The sequence below is a fragment of the Melanostigma gelatinosum genome, assembly GCF_949748355.1.
Source record: "Melanostigma gelatinosum genome assembly, chromosome: 16".
NCBI classification, from domain to species: domain Eukaryota; kingdom Metazoa; phylum Chordata; class Actinopteri; order Perciformes; family Zoarcidae; genus Melanostigma; species Melanostigma gelatinosum.
Window position 1 is genome coordinate 16121106 of NC_136649.1, and position 12816 is coordinate 16133921.

Sequence of the window (12816 nt, forward strand, 5' to 3'; positions counted from 1 at the left end):
GCCCCTCATTCAAAACGGAACTGGTAAAAGTGTGTGTGTGTGTGTGTGTCTACTCTGTCTAACCAGTTGCACTGTGGGGACTGTACAGAGGGATCAGTGCCACATGAGAAACACGTCACACTCGCTTTGAAGGAAATTACAAACGGTCACTATCCATCTGGTTTCTGGACAAATCACAGCGCAGTTATTGCTCCCACTTTGATGTTGCTTCTTCTCTAGATAAAAGGCGGTAATGTGAAGCCCCTTTATTTATCAAAGGAAATTGACACATGATGAACGACTGCTAAATAGACTTACTTTTGACAAATGTTAATGTTCTAATTCTTCTAACAATTTACCAAACATGTTTCACAGGGATCCTCATTAGGTCCCATTTTATTTTCTGACATTTCAAATAATATGGCCTTGCACCTTGCATGGCAGACATTAATATGCTGACGACATGATTTAACTATAAATATGCATGGCCTTTAATAACCACATATAACGCGACATTTTGCTGTGTAAGCGATGCAAATTATTATTTAGGGTATAATATGTTTTTTGGCAATTGGCTTGAAAGTTTCTAAAGTTCAAATTCACCATAACTTATTAATTATACATGTTTATCTGAATGCTGGACACATGGACATGACTCTTGTGCTCTGAAACATGTTCAACAACAACATCATTGTACTATTGGGTGTTTGATGAATGCAATGCTCACCACTTTGACTTTTAAATGATGCCCTTCTCTGTGTGAGTCTTTTATTTATAAATCCGGTCCTCACAAGTTTCCCTACTTCCCAATTCCTACATGACTCACTCAAACAGAGAGCAAGGGAGAGAATATGACACAAAGGTCTCTTGAACTAGGCATCCTAGACCTCTAGTCTACTGTCAAACTATAATTAACTAATGTTTGTATGCCTTCTAACACCATTTGATGGCCCTTCATTGCTACTGTTCCTTTAATGGCTCTCAGTGCCTTGTTGCTATAGGATCACTCTATAGTTTGCAATGAGTTTTTGGTGTTCTTACCACTCTATCACTCATGTTATAATATTCATAATTGACCTCAATAATAATCCCACAGAATAAGTGAACACAGATTTACAGTTGTCAAATGCCGTGCTTCAGCCTCACCTTTTCTTGTGTGACGGTAAACTGCATTGTTTACAGCAAATGCAAGATAAGTCCTGACAACTCATAATAAACCACTTTACAATCTCATTAAGCATCATTTGTGCACTATTTTTGGACACTCTGGGGTATATTACCTCAGCCAAAGTAATTGCATGCGATCATTACAGAGTAAAAACAGTCACAGTGGTGGATGGTACACTTTCTGTTTACCAGAGCGAGAGGGGTCGAGAGGTCTTTATGGGGTGAAGGTTTAGGTTATGTTTGCAAAAGGGCCTTCCAGCTCCTCAGCAAACAAGAGCTTGAGACCAAACATCAAAGCTGGTCCTGGTGTGAAGGCTAGGTTGCTGTGTTATGTTGGGGGGGGGTGGTCACTGACAGGTCAGGAGGACAGATAACAGGACAAGAAACCCTCCAACCTCTCATCCCCTGTGTTCTCTCAAAATCTCAAGATAACCCTCGTCACTGGCACTAAATCCTAACCTCAGTGACACTGTTCCTCCTGGACAAGTCTTCCATCTGACCCCACTGAGTCACATGCTGGACCTCTCCCTCGCGGTAATCCTCCCGGTCAAGTGACAAAAGGTCAGCCAAGCAAGCTGAAAAGTAATTCAGGAATGAGGGTTTGGAAAGGCTGACGACGAGCTTAATCAAAGCCGCGCAGCGGTAAGTATGTTCTGGAGAACATTTGTGCGCTGAAGTGGGCCAGTAATCTGTAGAGCATTATGAAGTGTCTGGCAAGCACTTTCCTTTGTCTCCTCTGTTCTGAAAAGGCTTTAGAAAGAGAGAGAGACGAAGCTGGCTGCGATTTTTGGTTCCCCTGCTTCACCCTTCATGGATACTTCTTCATGTTGCCTCGTAACTTCTCGTCTCCCCGCCAAAGAGAGAGCTTTCTGTCTGTTGTTCTGCTTCCCTGCCTGTCAGTCTGTGTTTGGTAGAAATTGGCAGCAAATGCAACTACTCTGCAACGTGGCCTCTGGCCTATTTATTAGAAATAAAACAGACCATTGAGATTAAATGTAGCTGTCAGAATTGCAGTCTTGCGTTCAGAATCACTTGACCCTGGAAATGTCTTGATATCCAGGCCACTTGAGGAATTGGAGACAACAAAGGATTTCTCCTGATGTGATCCAGCTATTTACTGAGATACAAGCGCCCCCAACTGGAAACTAAAGCTACTACAGCACAAAAACAATTTCTGGAGGAATGCCAGGGTTTGGCCAACCTGTCTCTCAAGGGATAAGAAGTTTACTGGAACTATTTTCTGTTACAGGCTCAAGGGATAAGGAGAAAAGTACACCGGAAAACAACCATTTTATGCTGAGTTTGTGATCTGCCTTCTTGTTTTGTTGCAGGCTATGTGAAATAAAAACGGGTTTCTTTCTTTTCTTCTGTTCTCATGGTGAGATATGTGTTGTAGATATATGAGAAGTAAATGAATCACATCTCAGAAGGCCTGCCATATCTGAGAGAAACAGTACCCCATGGGAGGTCTGTTAGTTACAAATTTAGTATCCAATGGCACAGTGTGCGACTGTTTGATTGGCATATCCACTGGCCACTGGTCAGCATGTCGAGAGAGGGAGAGAGAGTGGGGAGGACAAGGAGATAGAAAGTAAAGGAAGTAAGCTAAACAGAGGGAGAGTAGGACAGCTTAGTCTAAAACAGAGTCTGGCTACCAGAGAGACTGTAGTAAAAGCAAAGAGACACCGATTGAGAGGAAGCAACAGGCTGCCAAGAGAAGACACTGTCCCGATCCTCTTCTCTCTCTGGCCATGTCTGACTGTGAGGAGCTACCAGGAGGTAAGAAAAAACCAAGAGCATGTACTCTTGTGCACATGTGCATATACATCTGTGTTCAAGAGAGATGTATGAGGTGCGTGTCTGAGCATACGTGCTTGTGAATTGTTTGGATTTGTGTGTCTGCGTGTATGTTTGAGGGAGGGGGTCTCTCTTGGCCCATCCTGTTTTAGTCTAAGCCCTCCACTGGGACAGCTCACCCGCCAAGTATTCAGCTGCAAAGAGGAGCTGGTTCAGTTTTCGGGCCCTTATATGGAGACTTGGAGCGAATTCCTCCTGGTTTCATGAAAAATAATGCTGACTGACTCTGCAGAAGTTTTATTCGGAAAGATGTGTGGATAGAACACAGCACAGCATGTGACCTTGCTGTTCCAGGGTTGATGGGGTCAAATGGTATGAAGATGTGTTGTGTGTATGCGTGAGAATGTCTGCATGGTCTCTGTGTGTGCAGCTAAGCAGTAAGTAAAGCGTCATTTCCCACAAATGCAGCTCAGCTGAGAGAGAAGATTATGCGCCGACTCCCGCCGACTGACACACCAACAGAAACAATCAGTTATAAATAGAAACACTTGTCCCCTCTTCGCCTTTTCTTGTCTCACTCACTCACATTTCAGTCTCTTGCCTCTTTCCTCTATCTCATCTCTCCCTGTCCTTTTATCTCTTCTTTTTCCTGTTTCCTTTCCTCTGGGACTCAGTCCATGCATGATTCCCTTCTCAGATTAATCAACGTGACTCAGCTGGAGGAAAACTGTATGATGTCAATTAAAGAGCCTGCAGCTTTGGCAACAACTGCCAAGATTGTTGTTATTGCATGTGACAGGCGGCTGACCACACCTCCGCTATCTATCGTTTCATACTCCGATGGATTTGCCAGATTCCTTTTGAACTAAATCACAGTCATTTACTTATTGGCACCGGAACGCCTTAAACTAAACAAACTGTTTAGCGAGTAACTTTCCAGCTTTACACGACATCTCTTCCCACACTGTTTAACAACAGTTAAACCAATATATATATTGCCTCCATTAATCTGTATCACACTGAGATAGCTATTAAAATCCAACACGATGATGTATCAAAGGGGGACTTCTGAAACGTTTTAGGCAATATTTAATATTTTTATTTAGTTAGGGGTTAAACAGCTTTATCAAACTGTACGTTTTTGTAGTCTGTGTCTTCCTTTAAACAGCACTTGTAAAAATAAACTGTGCCAGTAAGTGACGGCGAGCCAGTATCCACAATATACCAGGAGCGTGAGACTGAATCAGCTAAATGGTAATTCAGCTATGATTTTATTTAATTTATTGTCTCCCAGAGTTGCATTTTAATGTTTCAGTACCAAAGTGAACAGTCTTTATTTTAATACACACAGTCAGTTCCCTGCACTGACTCGTCGGCATTGGAGAAAATAAATAGCAGCAGTTCAGCATATGTCCTGCAGGGGGCGGTCTTAGCATATTATATGAATGGTGCCCCTGATAGTGGGGTGAAGGAAAAGCACAGGGTCATGACAAGTGGGAGGTTGGGAATACAAAGGGAGGTGAGATGCAAAAGTGGAGTAAATTAGAGATAACACAAGAAGGGAAATGCAAGGGGAGTAAGGAAGATAGGAGGTAATAAGGAGACATGGGGGATAGATGAAGGGGCCGAGGAGCTAGGCAGAGGCTGCCTTCAAGGAGATCAGTTCAGCGAAAAATGAAAAGCAGCGTTGGCTGCTGTGTGTCACAACTGAGACTTGTGAAGGCATCAATGGAAGCTGACACGTTTTAATGTGACAGAAAAGCATCCTTTTGCCACCACCTGCAACACAGAGGCTGTAATGGAGACTGTGTGTGTGTGTGTGTGTGTGTGTGTGTGTGTGTGTGTGTGTGTGTGTGTGTGTGTGTGTGTGTGTGTGTGTGTGTGTGTGTGTGTGTGTGTGTGTGTGTGTGTGTGTGTGTGTGTGTCAGAAATGCAGATGATCATGGCCCGCTGACGTCAGCGCTCCATCTGTGCCCTGAATTTAAGGACAGGTAGCTTTTGCTGATGTTAAACCTATTCCTCATGTTAACGGACGAGCTGGAAATGGGTCATTTGACACACAGGTTTGAGCACAGTCACCTGCAGTTTTGTGTGTGCATGTGAGACACAAGAGGAAGAGCATGACTTCATCAACCCATGCATTAGTAAACTCTGCAGCAGACGCCAGATTTTCCTCAGCAGAGTTTATTTTCGGCTGTATCGATCGGGGATCTGAGTTGCTGTGACTTTGCAAGGAGCAGGAGAGGAGAGACAAGAGAGTGCAGGAAGAGCTGTTTGATGCAGGAAAATGAATAAAGAAAGCAAAACAAATTACAAGAAATGTAACAGTATATATTTACTGTATGTCTGTGTTTGTACAGAGAGAACGAGTAGAGCAGGGTTCTTGGTTATACAGGAAATGGGGGAAGGGTTTCCATGGATGTTTCAGTGGCCAAGTCAGATGTGATTAATGTTGTCGTCGCTTGAGAGAACACACAGGCCTGCACTCTCGGAAGTACACAGTGCGTGTGCATTTAACACACCGTAGCTCTGTTGGATTTTCATGGTTGTGATAAGGTGATTTTAGGTCACCCTCCTTTAGATAAATGGACTATTTTCACAGTAGTAGAAGGTTGACAAATTACAATGTCCCCCACTGACCTGCAAGGTGCTGCTTTCTGCTTTTAATGACCAGCATCAGTCTTTTACTAGATTCCTATGGACTGCAGTTCAGTCCTGTTCTACTTCTGTGTCCAAGTTATGCATCATTAACATATAGATGAGATGTAGAGAAGTCTGTGTGGTTTGTAACTCGCGTCATTAGTGTAAAGGCGAGGAGGTCAGGGAGGGAGGAAGGTTGACACAGAAGGCTCCAGTAATACCCATATGATTTGATATGGTGCCATGATGTTATAAATGTCATACTTTTGTGCTGAATAATAATGTAGGTCCCCTTTACTGGCACAATATCCATGTCAAAAAGACTGTTCCTCTTTCTGTTCATCTGCTTTTTTTTTGCTTGCCTCCGTGCTCATCTCTTCATGTCAGTCCTCTCAAAGTGTCTGCTTGTGTGCTCACTGAAATTCTAATCCTGCTCTCTGCACATATACAATATCTATTGCACGTCTGCCCACTCCATCCTGGAAGAAGGAGCCCACCTCTTTTGCCTTTCTTGCAGTTTCTTCCCTTTTCCCCCCCATTAAGGATGTCTTCTGAGAGTCTAAGGATAGAAAGTGTTGTATGCTGTACAGACTGTAAAGCCCTTGGAGGCAAATGTGTGATTTTCATCGATATACATATATCAGAATGACTTGACTTGACGCTGGCGGTTCAGTAAAAGGTGAATCTGTCATCTCTGAAAGGCACATTGTAAAGATAAAGTGCTGTGTGTGTGTGTGGGAGTTGGTTTTGGTGGAATAGTTTTAAAATGAGGTCACACATTGTATACAAACCACGAGGGATGATCCTAAATATGGAAGATGAATACCATTTATCTATATCGCTGAATTTCATCTGAAGACTAACTTCCAGAGCTAGGCTAAGTATTTATTTTGTCTCAAGTGTTGTACGTCACTACATTTCAAGTCCCAACCGTTGCAGAGTGAAGAAAAGCTACAAGAAAAAGTCATGATAAAGCGTGTGGGAAAAAGAACAAGAGAAAGTCAGCAATAATACCTGGCTGCAGCCTGCGGAAGAGAAGAAGCTGCTGGTGTGTTTGCGGCCTCAGGGGGGCAGAGCTCCACCAAACCCACATGAGAAAACATACCGGTACATGTAAAGCAACAAGCTAATGTACCTTCACTGGCTGGGGTGCCTGTTGCAACTGGGCTGGGCCTAGCAGTCTGTGAAATAGTAAAAAAAAAACGCATAACGATGCAATAAAATGAAGGCAGTGGGCATTTATTGATCATCGTTAAGGTTAACATATGTTTGAATAAAAAGTTGTTAATCGGTGTTGGAAAGCACCGAGAGATGCTAGTGCAGAGAGCACAGTGCTTGTAGCAACCGCCGCGGCGTCCATATAGCTCCTTGGTTTATTGTTGGTCCTTTTTTATGTAATTGTCTGAGTTTTGTCCTCTTTTATGATTCATTCTCGTAAGGATGTACTGAGGAAGGTGGTTGTGTCTTTATAATCAGTTATATGCACAGACTAAAATGATGGTCGATATCAAAGGAATTTATTGTTGGTTTGGACATTTGCATGTAAGTGTTGATGTGATTCCACTATAGTTGACATGATAGTGCAGTTTATTTTGTGGTCTAAAGGTGATCTTTGATTTAATAGTATATCATTCAGGCTGACATTACCATCAGAGTACATCTTAACTGGCATAGCCTACTTTTTGCTTTTTTATCAAAGTACAATTGTACAGAAGTAATTGAGTAACTGTCCTTTTAAGAAAGAGTACATTTACTTGAGTAAATATTCTAGTGTTTTTTTCAAGTCTGCGAAATGTAGTGATTGTTAAACACAGAAAAGAGGAGCTAGAGTGGGACATGTAACGCTGCTCCACAGCCTCAGGATTAGGAGATTTTTACAGCCCAAAAGCAGATTGTCCTCGGCTACACTCATGTGCTCTCTCTTTCTCTCTCACATAGGCTAAAGTCTGTATTGACAAGATATCCATAGAGACTTACAACTTCTTTTTTTCAAGCCTCAGCTACCGAACACTTTCACTATCATTCACACTGAAACCAATAGCTTTGTTTATCTTTAAATGTCTGTAGCTGCAGCATCACGTCAGGGCCTGTATTTTCAGATTCATTTTAAGCAGATTAATTGTACCCGTATAACCCGTTATTGAAAAGACACATTGATCCAATTGTAGGGTGAGAATCAGTGTTGCTGTTAAAATCTTTAAAATGTATTATTAAACCACAGTGAGCCTTGCAAAATACATTCCCATGACCTCTTTCTCTAAAATTCAGAAATGTTGGTCTTAAAAGATATCGCAGGGGATTTCGACATGCATAATACTCTTAGAGGCCATGACCAAAAGACTGCACTAAAAACACGAGTGGTGACCCAGTTCTCCTGAATCATAACATCATTATTTGTCATTGCTGCTATTTGCTTGGCTCGATACACAAGTGCACTTTTGTGAATATAGTTGCCATTTGCCTTCATCCCGTATAGCCTTGATTCTCTGCACTGACATTACAAATTATGTTATTCAATCTTTATTGAATGCTTTCTTTGGATAGTTTGACAAAATATTGTTATTACATAATATTATATCTAATTTCAGAAACGATAAAGTACAGATACAGGTTTCCATACAGTAGAATATTCTGAACTGAATTTGTTTTTCCACGCTCATGGCTTTAAAAACCTTTATTGGATGGTTTGCAGGTGAACGTTTCCACTGATCATGTGAAATATAATAACATTCATGTCCATTCCTGTCACGGAGTTCACAGGTAGGACCCAAACGCAAGACCACAGGAGACAGAAGTTAATATTAACAGGTTTTATTTAGAATGTGTGAAGGTGTGGAGCCCGTGGTCCGACACCAGAGTGGCAGATCGACAGTGTGAGTCCCGTGGCTCGACACCGGAGGGCTGGCAGCTTGACTGCGTGTGTAGTCCGTAGAACACAAGGCGGGCAGAGCGGCGGAGTGTAATCCGTAGAACACAAGGCGGGCAGAGGATGCCACGGGGTTGAAGCGGGTGAAAGACGGTACGACCTGACAACCCCAGACTGCAGGGCCAGAGTTTATATCGAGACAGGGGACTCATTAGTGGGCCCTGAGTCTGGTGTGTCAGGCCGCAGGAGGTGATCGGCTGGAGTGTCCTCAGCTCTGCACAATCACGGGTGTGGCCATGGGAGGTGTCTGGAGGCAGAGGACAAACACAGAGCACATGGCACACAATAACAAACAGGGGAATGACAGAACACATGAGGAGAGGAGATCAGGGGAAACACAACGGGTCAGACAGGGATCCTGGATCCTGACAATTCCAGGATGAATTGTAATAACTGGTGACTTTTCATCTAGCTCCTTCATCAGGTCAAAATCTCAGTTTGCTGGTTATTTGCAGTTGCTTCTTACAGTAACGATAAAATACTGTTGGCAGGTGAAAGGACGGGTGATTTTCTGGGATGAATGACAAAACATGGATCATGTGGTGGGTTTTAATTCAGCGTCTATGTTGCTATGAGAGTCCTTATATTCTGCCTAACGCAGCTTGTGACGCAGAGCTGTGAACAAACCATTATCACTCTGTTGGATTCTCCCCCATTGAAAGTAGGTCACATTTCCTCCACATAATTTATGATGATAAAAACCTTCAACAGCTCTTCTTTACAGGTTCCAGTTGATCATTGTGTCCTTGTGTTGGGCTAAATATTGATAAGTAGAATATCTATTGAAATGACTAACCCACAGTCCATAGGCTGTCCATTTACTTTAGATTATTTCGGAGAATAATATCCGATGTGAAGGAACCAGAGTTCATAATTATGTGTCATAAAATGGGTTTTCATCTGGACGCCGCACCTTACTCTCGGTAAGTATGTATTACAAATGACAGGTTATTTTCTCCAGCAGGAAAATGATCTACTTTCAACAGTCGCTCAGCTGATTTAGTCTCACATTTAATCTATCTCTGCTCTCCTGTCCAGAAAGGTATTAGAAGGAGGGAACCTCAGTCCGTCACAGAAAGAATTACATCCTCTGCTGGTCGGGCCTCTTCTCGCCGTCTAGGTGCATCAATATCACAGCTGCTGATACCAGATGTCAAACTGTCACGCCTTGAGAATTCATCTTCTTTTTATTGACCAAAAGCCTAAGACAGGACAAGATAACAAAATATATAACAGTAATGCTCCTAATAGGGGAAGTCGGACATTTAAGTATCAAGAATAAAGATATCCTGTAGATAACAAAAAAAGAAGTAGGACAGGTTTTCAGAATATACAATAGATATAACACACATACTGTAACTTACATTAAAACGACATATTGTACAAAGTATCAAATGTACTTAGTTACATACTGAATACTTCTTCCACCTCCGAAGCATGCATATCAATAGTTTAGAAGGAATATCAAAAGTCAAAGAAGTTACTTAAGTGATTTAATGATGGCATGAATGTGTGGACCAAATTTCATGGCAATCATTTCAAAAGTTGTTGAGACAAAATGTTATGGGTCTAAAATTAGTACCAGCCCTACAGTCTGTCATTGTTACTTGCACTGTGAGACAGTGAGTTGGCATAATGACCAGGCTGTTGAACTCATGAGCTTCATGGGAAATAAATGATTAAATAACACTTATATCACCTTTTCCTGTTGGCTCATCCACCTCGCCTTGGCATGCGCTTTTATTGGGGGACCTTTGCTACCTGCTTACGGGAGTACTATGTTTAATGTTTAACTAGTTTGAGCAAACCTTCACGCAACTTCCTGAAACACTTTCATAAAGATGTGCATACATTATTTAGCTTGACAGGCTGTAAATAATTGCATGAGTCCCCTGGCTTTAATTGAAATTCAATGTGCCTATGAATTATTAAGACCATAGGTTTGGGTAAATTCATGTTGTAAAGCACAAAACAGCCCGATAACGAGGACAGGCACACAGATGGTGGCTGGATCACAGAGGATTGACCTTGTTTCTTCCTCAGCTCTGGATTTGAGTGTTTATAATCCTGGCCCACTGACAGACTGACTGATCATCTGTGGATGAAACAAATGTCAGCAGTTTCTTTTCTTTTTTTTGTGCTGGAAAAAAAGAGAAAAGAACAACCGGCTCAGTTTGAATATGACCTTCCAGTGCCTCCTGAGAGCCGCAGCTGTAGAAACAGAGTCAGAAGGCCAGGTGAGAAAGCAATGGACCCTGATGTGAGGCCTTGCTAAGATGCTCTTCAGCAAGACACTGAACCATGTCAGCTGTATTATAGTAAGATGGTTGCATGCACTCACTCTTAATTTCCCCTCAAGCTGCCCTACATTTACAAAAAGCATTCATCGCTCTAAATGAATGTACCAGTTATGTGCTTTTTACAACATATTATGGAAGTTACAGATTGGGTATAATTTTTATACACATTTACTTCAAATTCAGCCTGACATGCTGCATGTGGAAACCTTTGGTATCTCCATTAGAATTTTAAATACATTAAGTGTGACCAAGGCTTGGTCCTGCAACACATTTGATATCAATGGAAGTCGTGTTGATGGTGAATTTAAGTTAAATATTTACTCTCTTTAAGCTCTGTTTTTGGTCTCCACCAGCTCGTGAGGAAAGAATCTGTCTATGTAGCAGATAAATGCTTCTTAATTTTACTAGCTGGCTGCTAACTTTGTTTACCGTTTTGTGCACAGTCGGTAAAGTGGATTTTTAGAGATATTTCTCTGAAAACAGCTGCAGTGAACCAAAACTGTAAGGACAAATTGCATGCTGCAGTATTTTCTAGTAGAAGTGTGACTGATATCCTCACTCTGCACAGCACTATCTTGTTTATATTGTGCGTGTGTGTGTGTGTGTGTGTGTGTATGCGCCCTCTGGATTTACTGATGGGTGGTGGAAGGGGGGAACAATGGGGAGGTGTGGAGCGGGGAGGGGTTGTGGAGCAGCAGCGGTACCACCACCTGCCACCGCAGGGTAGGTGGGGTTTAGGGACCCATGGGGGGGATTTTGTGGGGAATATATTCCAGTTTTAGCTGCCTCTTCTCACGCATATGAGCGGAGAGACAGACACACAAAAACCAGACCTGGCCCTAATCTAGATCCCAAATCTGTCCCAGAATAAGATTAGCAATAATCTGAAACCCCTCCAGACTAAACAGCAGTGTGACTCGAGGTCTTCAGAACAAAAACACACTGTAACACAAGTGTTACAGTGTGTGTTGCATGCACTCTGGGAGAGGAGCTGCATGGAATTCTTTTCTGTATCTGAATCAAAACACTGGCTGTTGTGGCCTTTTGGTGGTTAAAAACATCTGAAATATGATTGCGATTTCTGAAATATATGCAAAGACCTTGATTCATTTAAACACTTTCTAGTTGTAAAATGATTAACTAGTTGCAGAGAAAGAGAACAAATGGTGTAAAGGTCAGCACATCTTAATTTATGTGTGTTTTGAAGTAGTAATATCCTTGTCATTTTATTGTTAAACAACTATTGCAGTGTTCAGTTGCAACATTAGTGTACAAATAACACCTTGTTTTTTTCACATAATCCTGGCTGCAACTGAGTGTGGTTGGGGCTCGATGTCATTGTGTAAGAAGTGAAGCAGAGTGTGTTCCTGAGGGAGAGAATAGGGCTGAGGTCAAAAACATCGAGGCCATGAACCATAAAGTGGTCAACCGTTATAAGGTGCTTCACTGGATCCTTTCATCCTCCTGTTAAAGGTCAAAACTAGCCGGGTCACCTTTGAACCTGATAGGATTTTAGGAGAGATACCTGCACAGAAAGAGCTTCATACAGACGCATTATATCACACCACACTGAGAGAAACAATGTATGATCCCTTCATGGTCTCTCCCACCGCTGTCTTCAGAGCATCCCTGCCTCTGTGTTATTTTGTCTTGTGATCTACCAAGAAAGGGGGGAAAGTTTCACGCATGAATATAGGCCACGGACTCTTTAGGCTTGTTATTTTTCCCTGCTAGCTTGAACTATGAATAATGCACGTCAAAACCCCCAGTTAGAATTTTTTTGAGGGTATCCCCCTTTTCTCCCCACAAAACTCCCACCCTGCTCACTTTTTAATTTGGTCCTTCTCTTTGTACCACCCACCCTCCTCAAGCACTCTCTTTTTCTTCTCCATCCCCCTCCCCCTCCATCCCATTTATTTCTCTCTTTCCTCAATCCCCTAGTCTCCCTTTCATTCTCTCCCCCTCTTGTCCTTGTTTCAAGGATCCCTCTGCCTCTGTGCAGTCTGC

General features: G+C 42.3%; 1 protein-coding gene across 7 annotated transcripts in view; it reads left to right on the forward strand.

The window, feature by feature from the left end:
• LOC306790610 (echinoderm microtubule-associated protein-like 1) overlaps positions 1-12816 on the forward strand; it is a 63560-nt gene that overhangs the window by 14908 nt on the left and 35836 nt on the right. The window contains exon 1 of one of the 7 annotated variants that reach the window (XM_079287010.1): positions 2782-2925. The exons of the other annotated variants lie outside the window; for them this stretch is intronic. Within the exon in view, the coding sequence (XP_079143136.1) occupies positions 2898-2925 (28 nt within the window). The 5' untranslated portion in view covers positions 2782-2897. Of the gene's footprint in view, positions 1-2781; positions 2926-12816 lie in introns of those variants that run through there. 7 annotated transcript variants of the gene reach the window in all.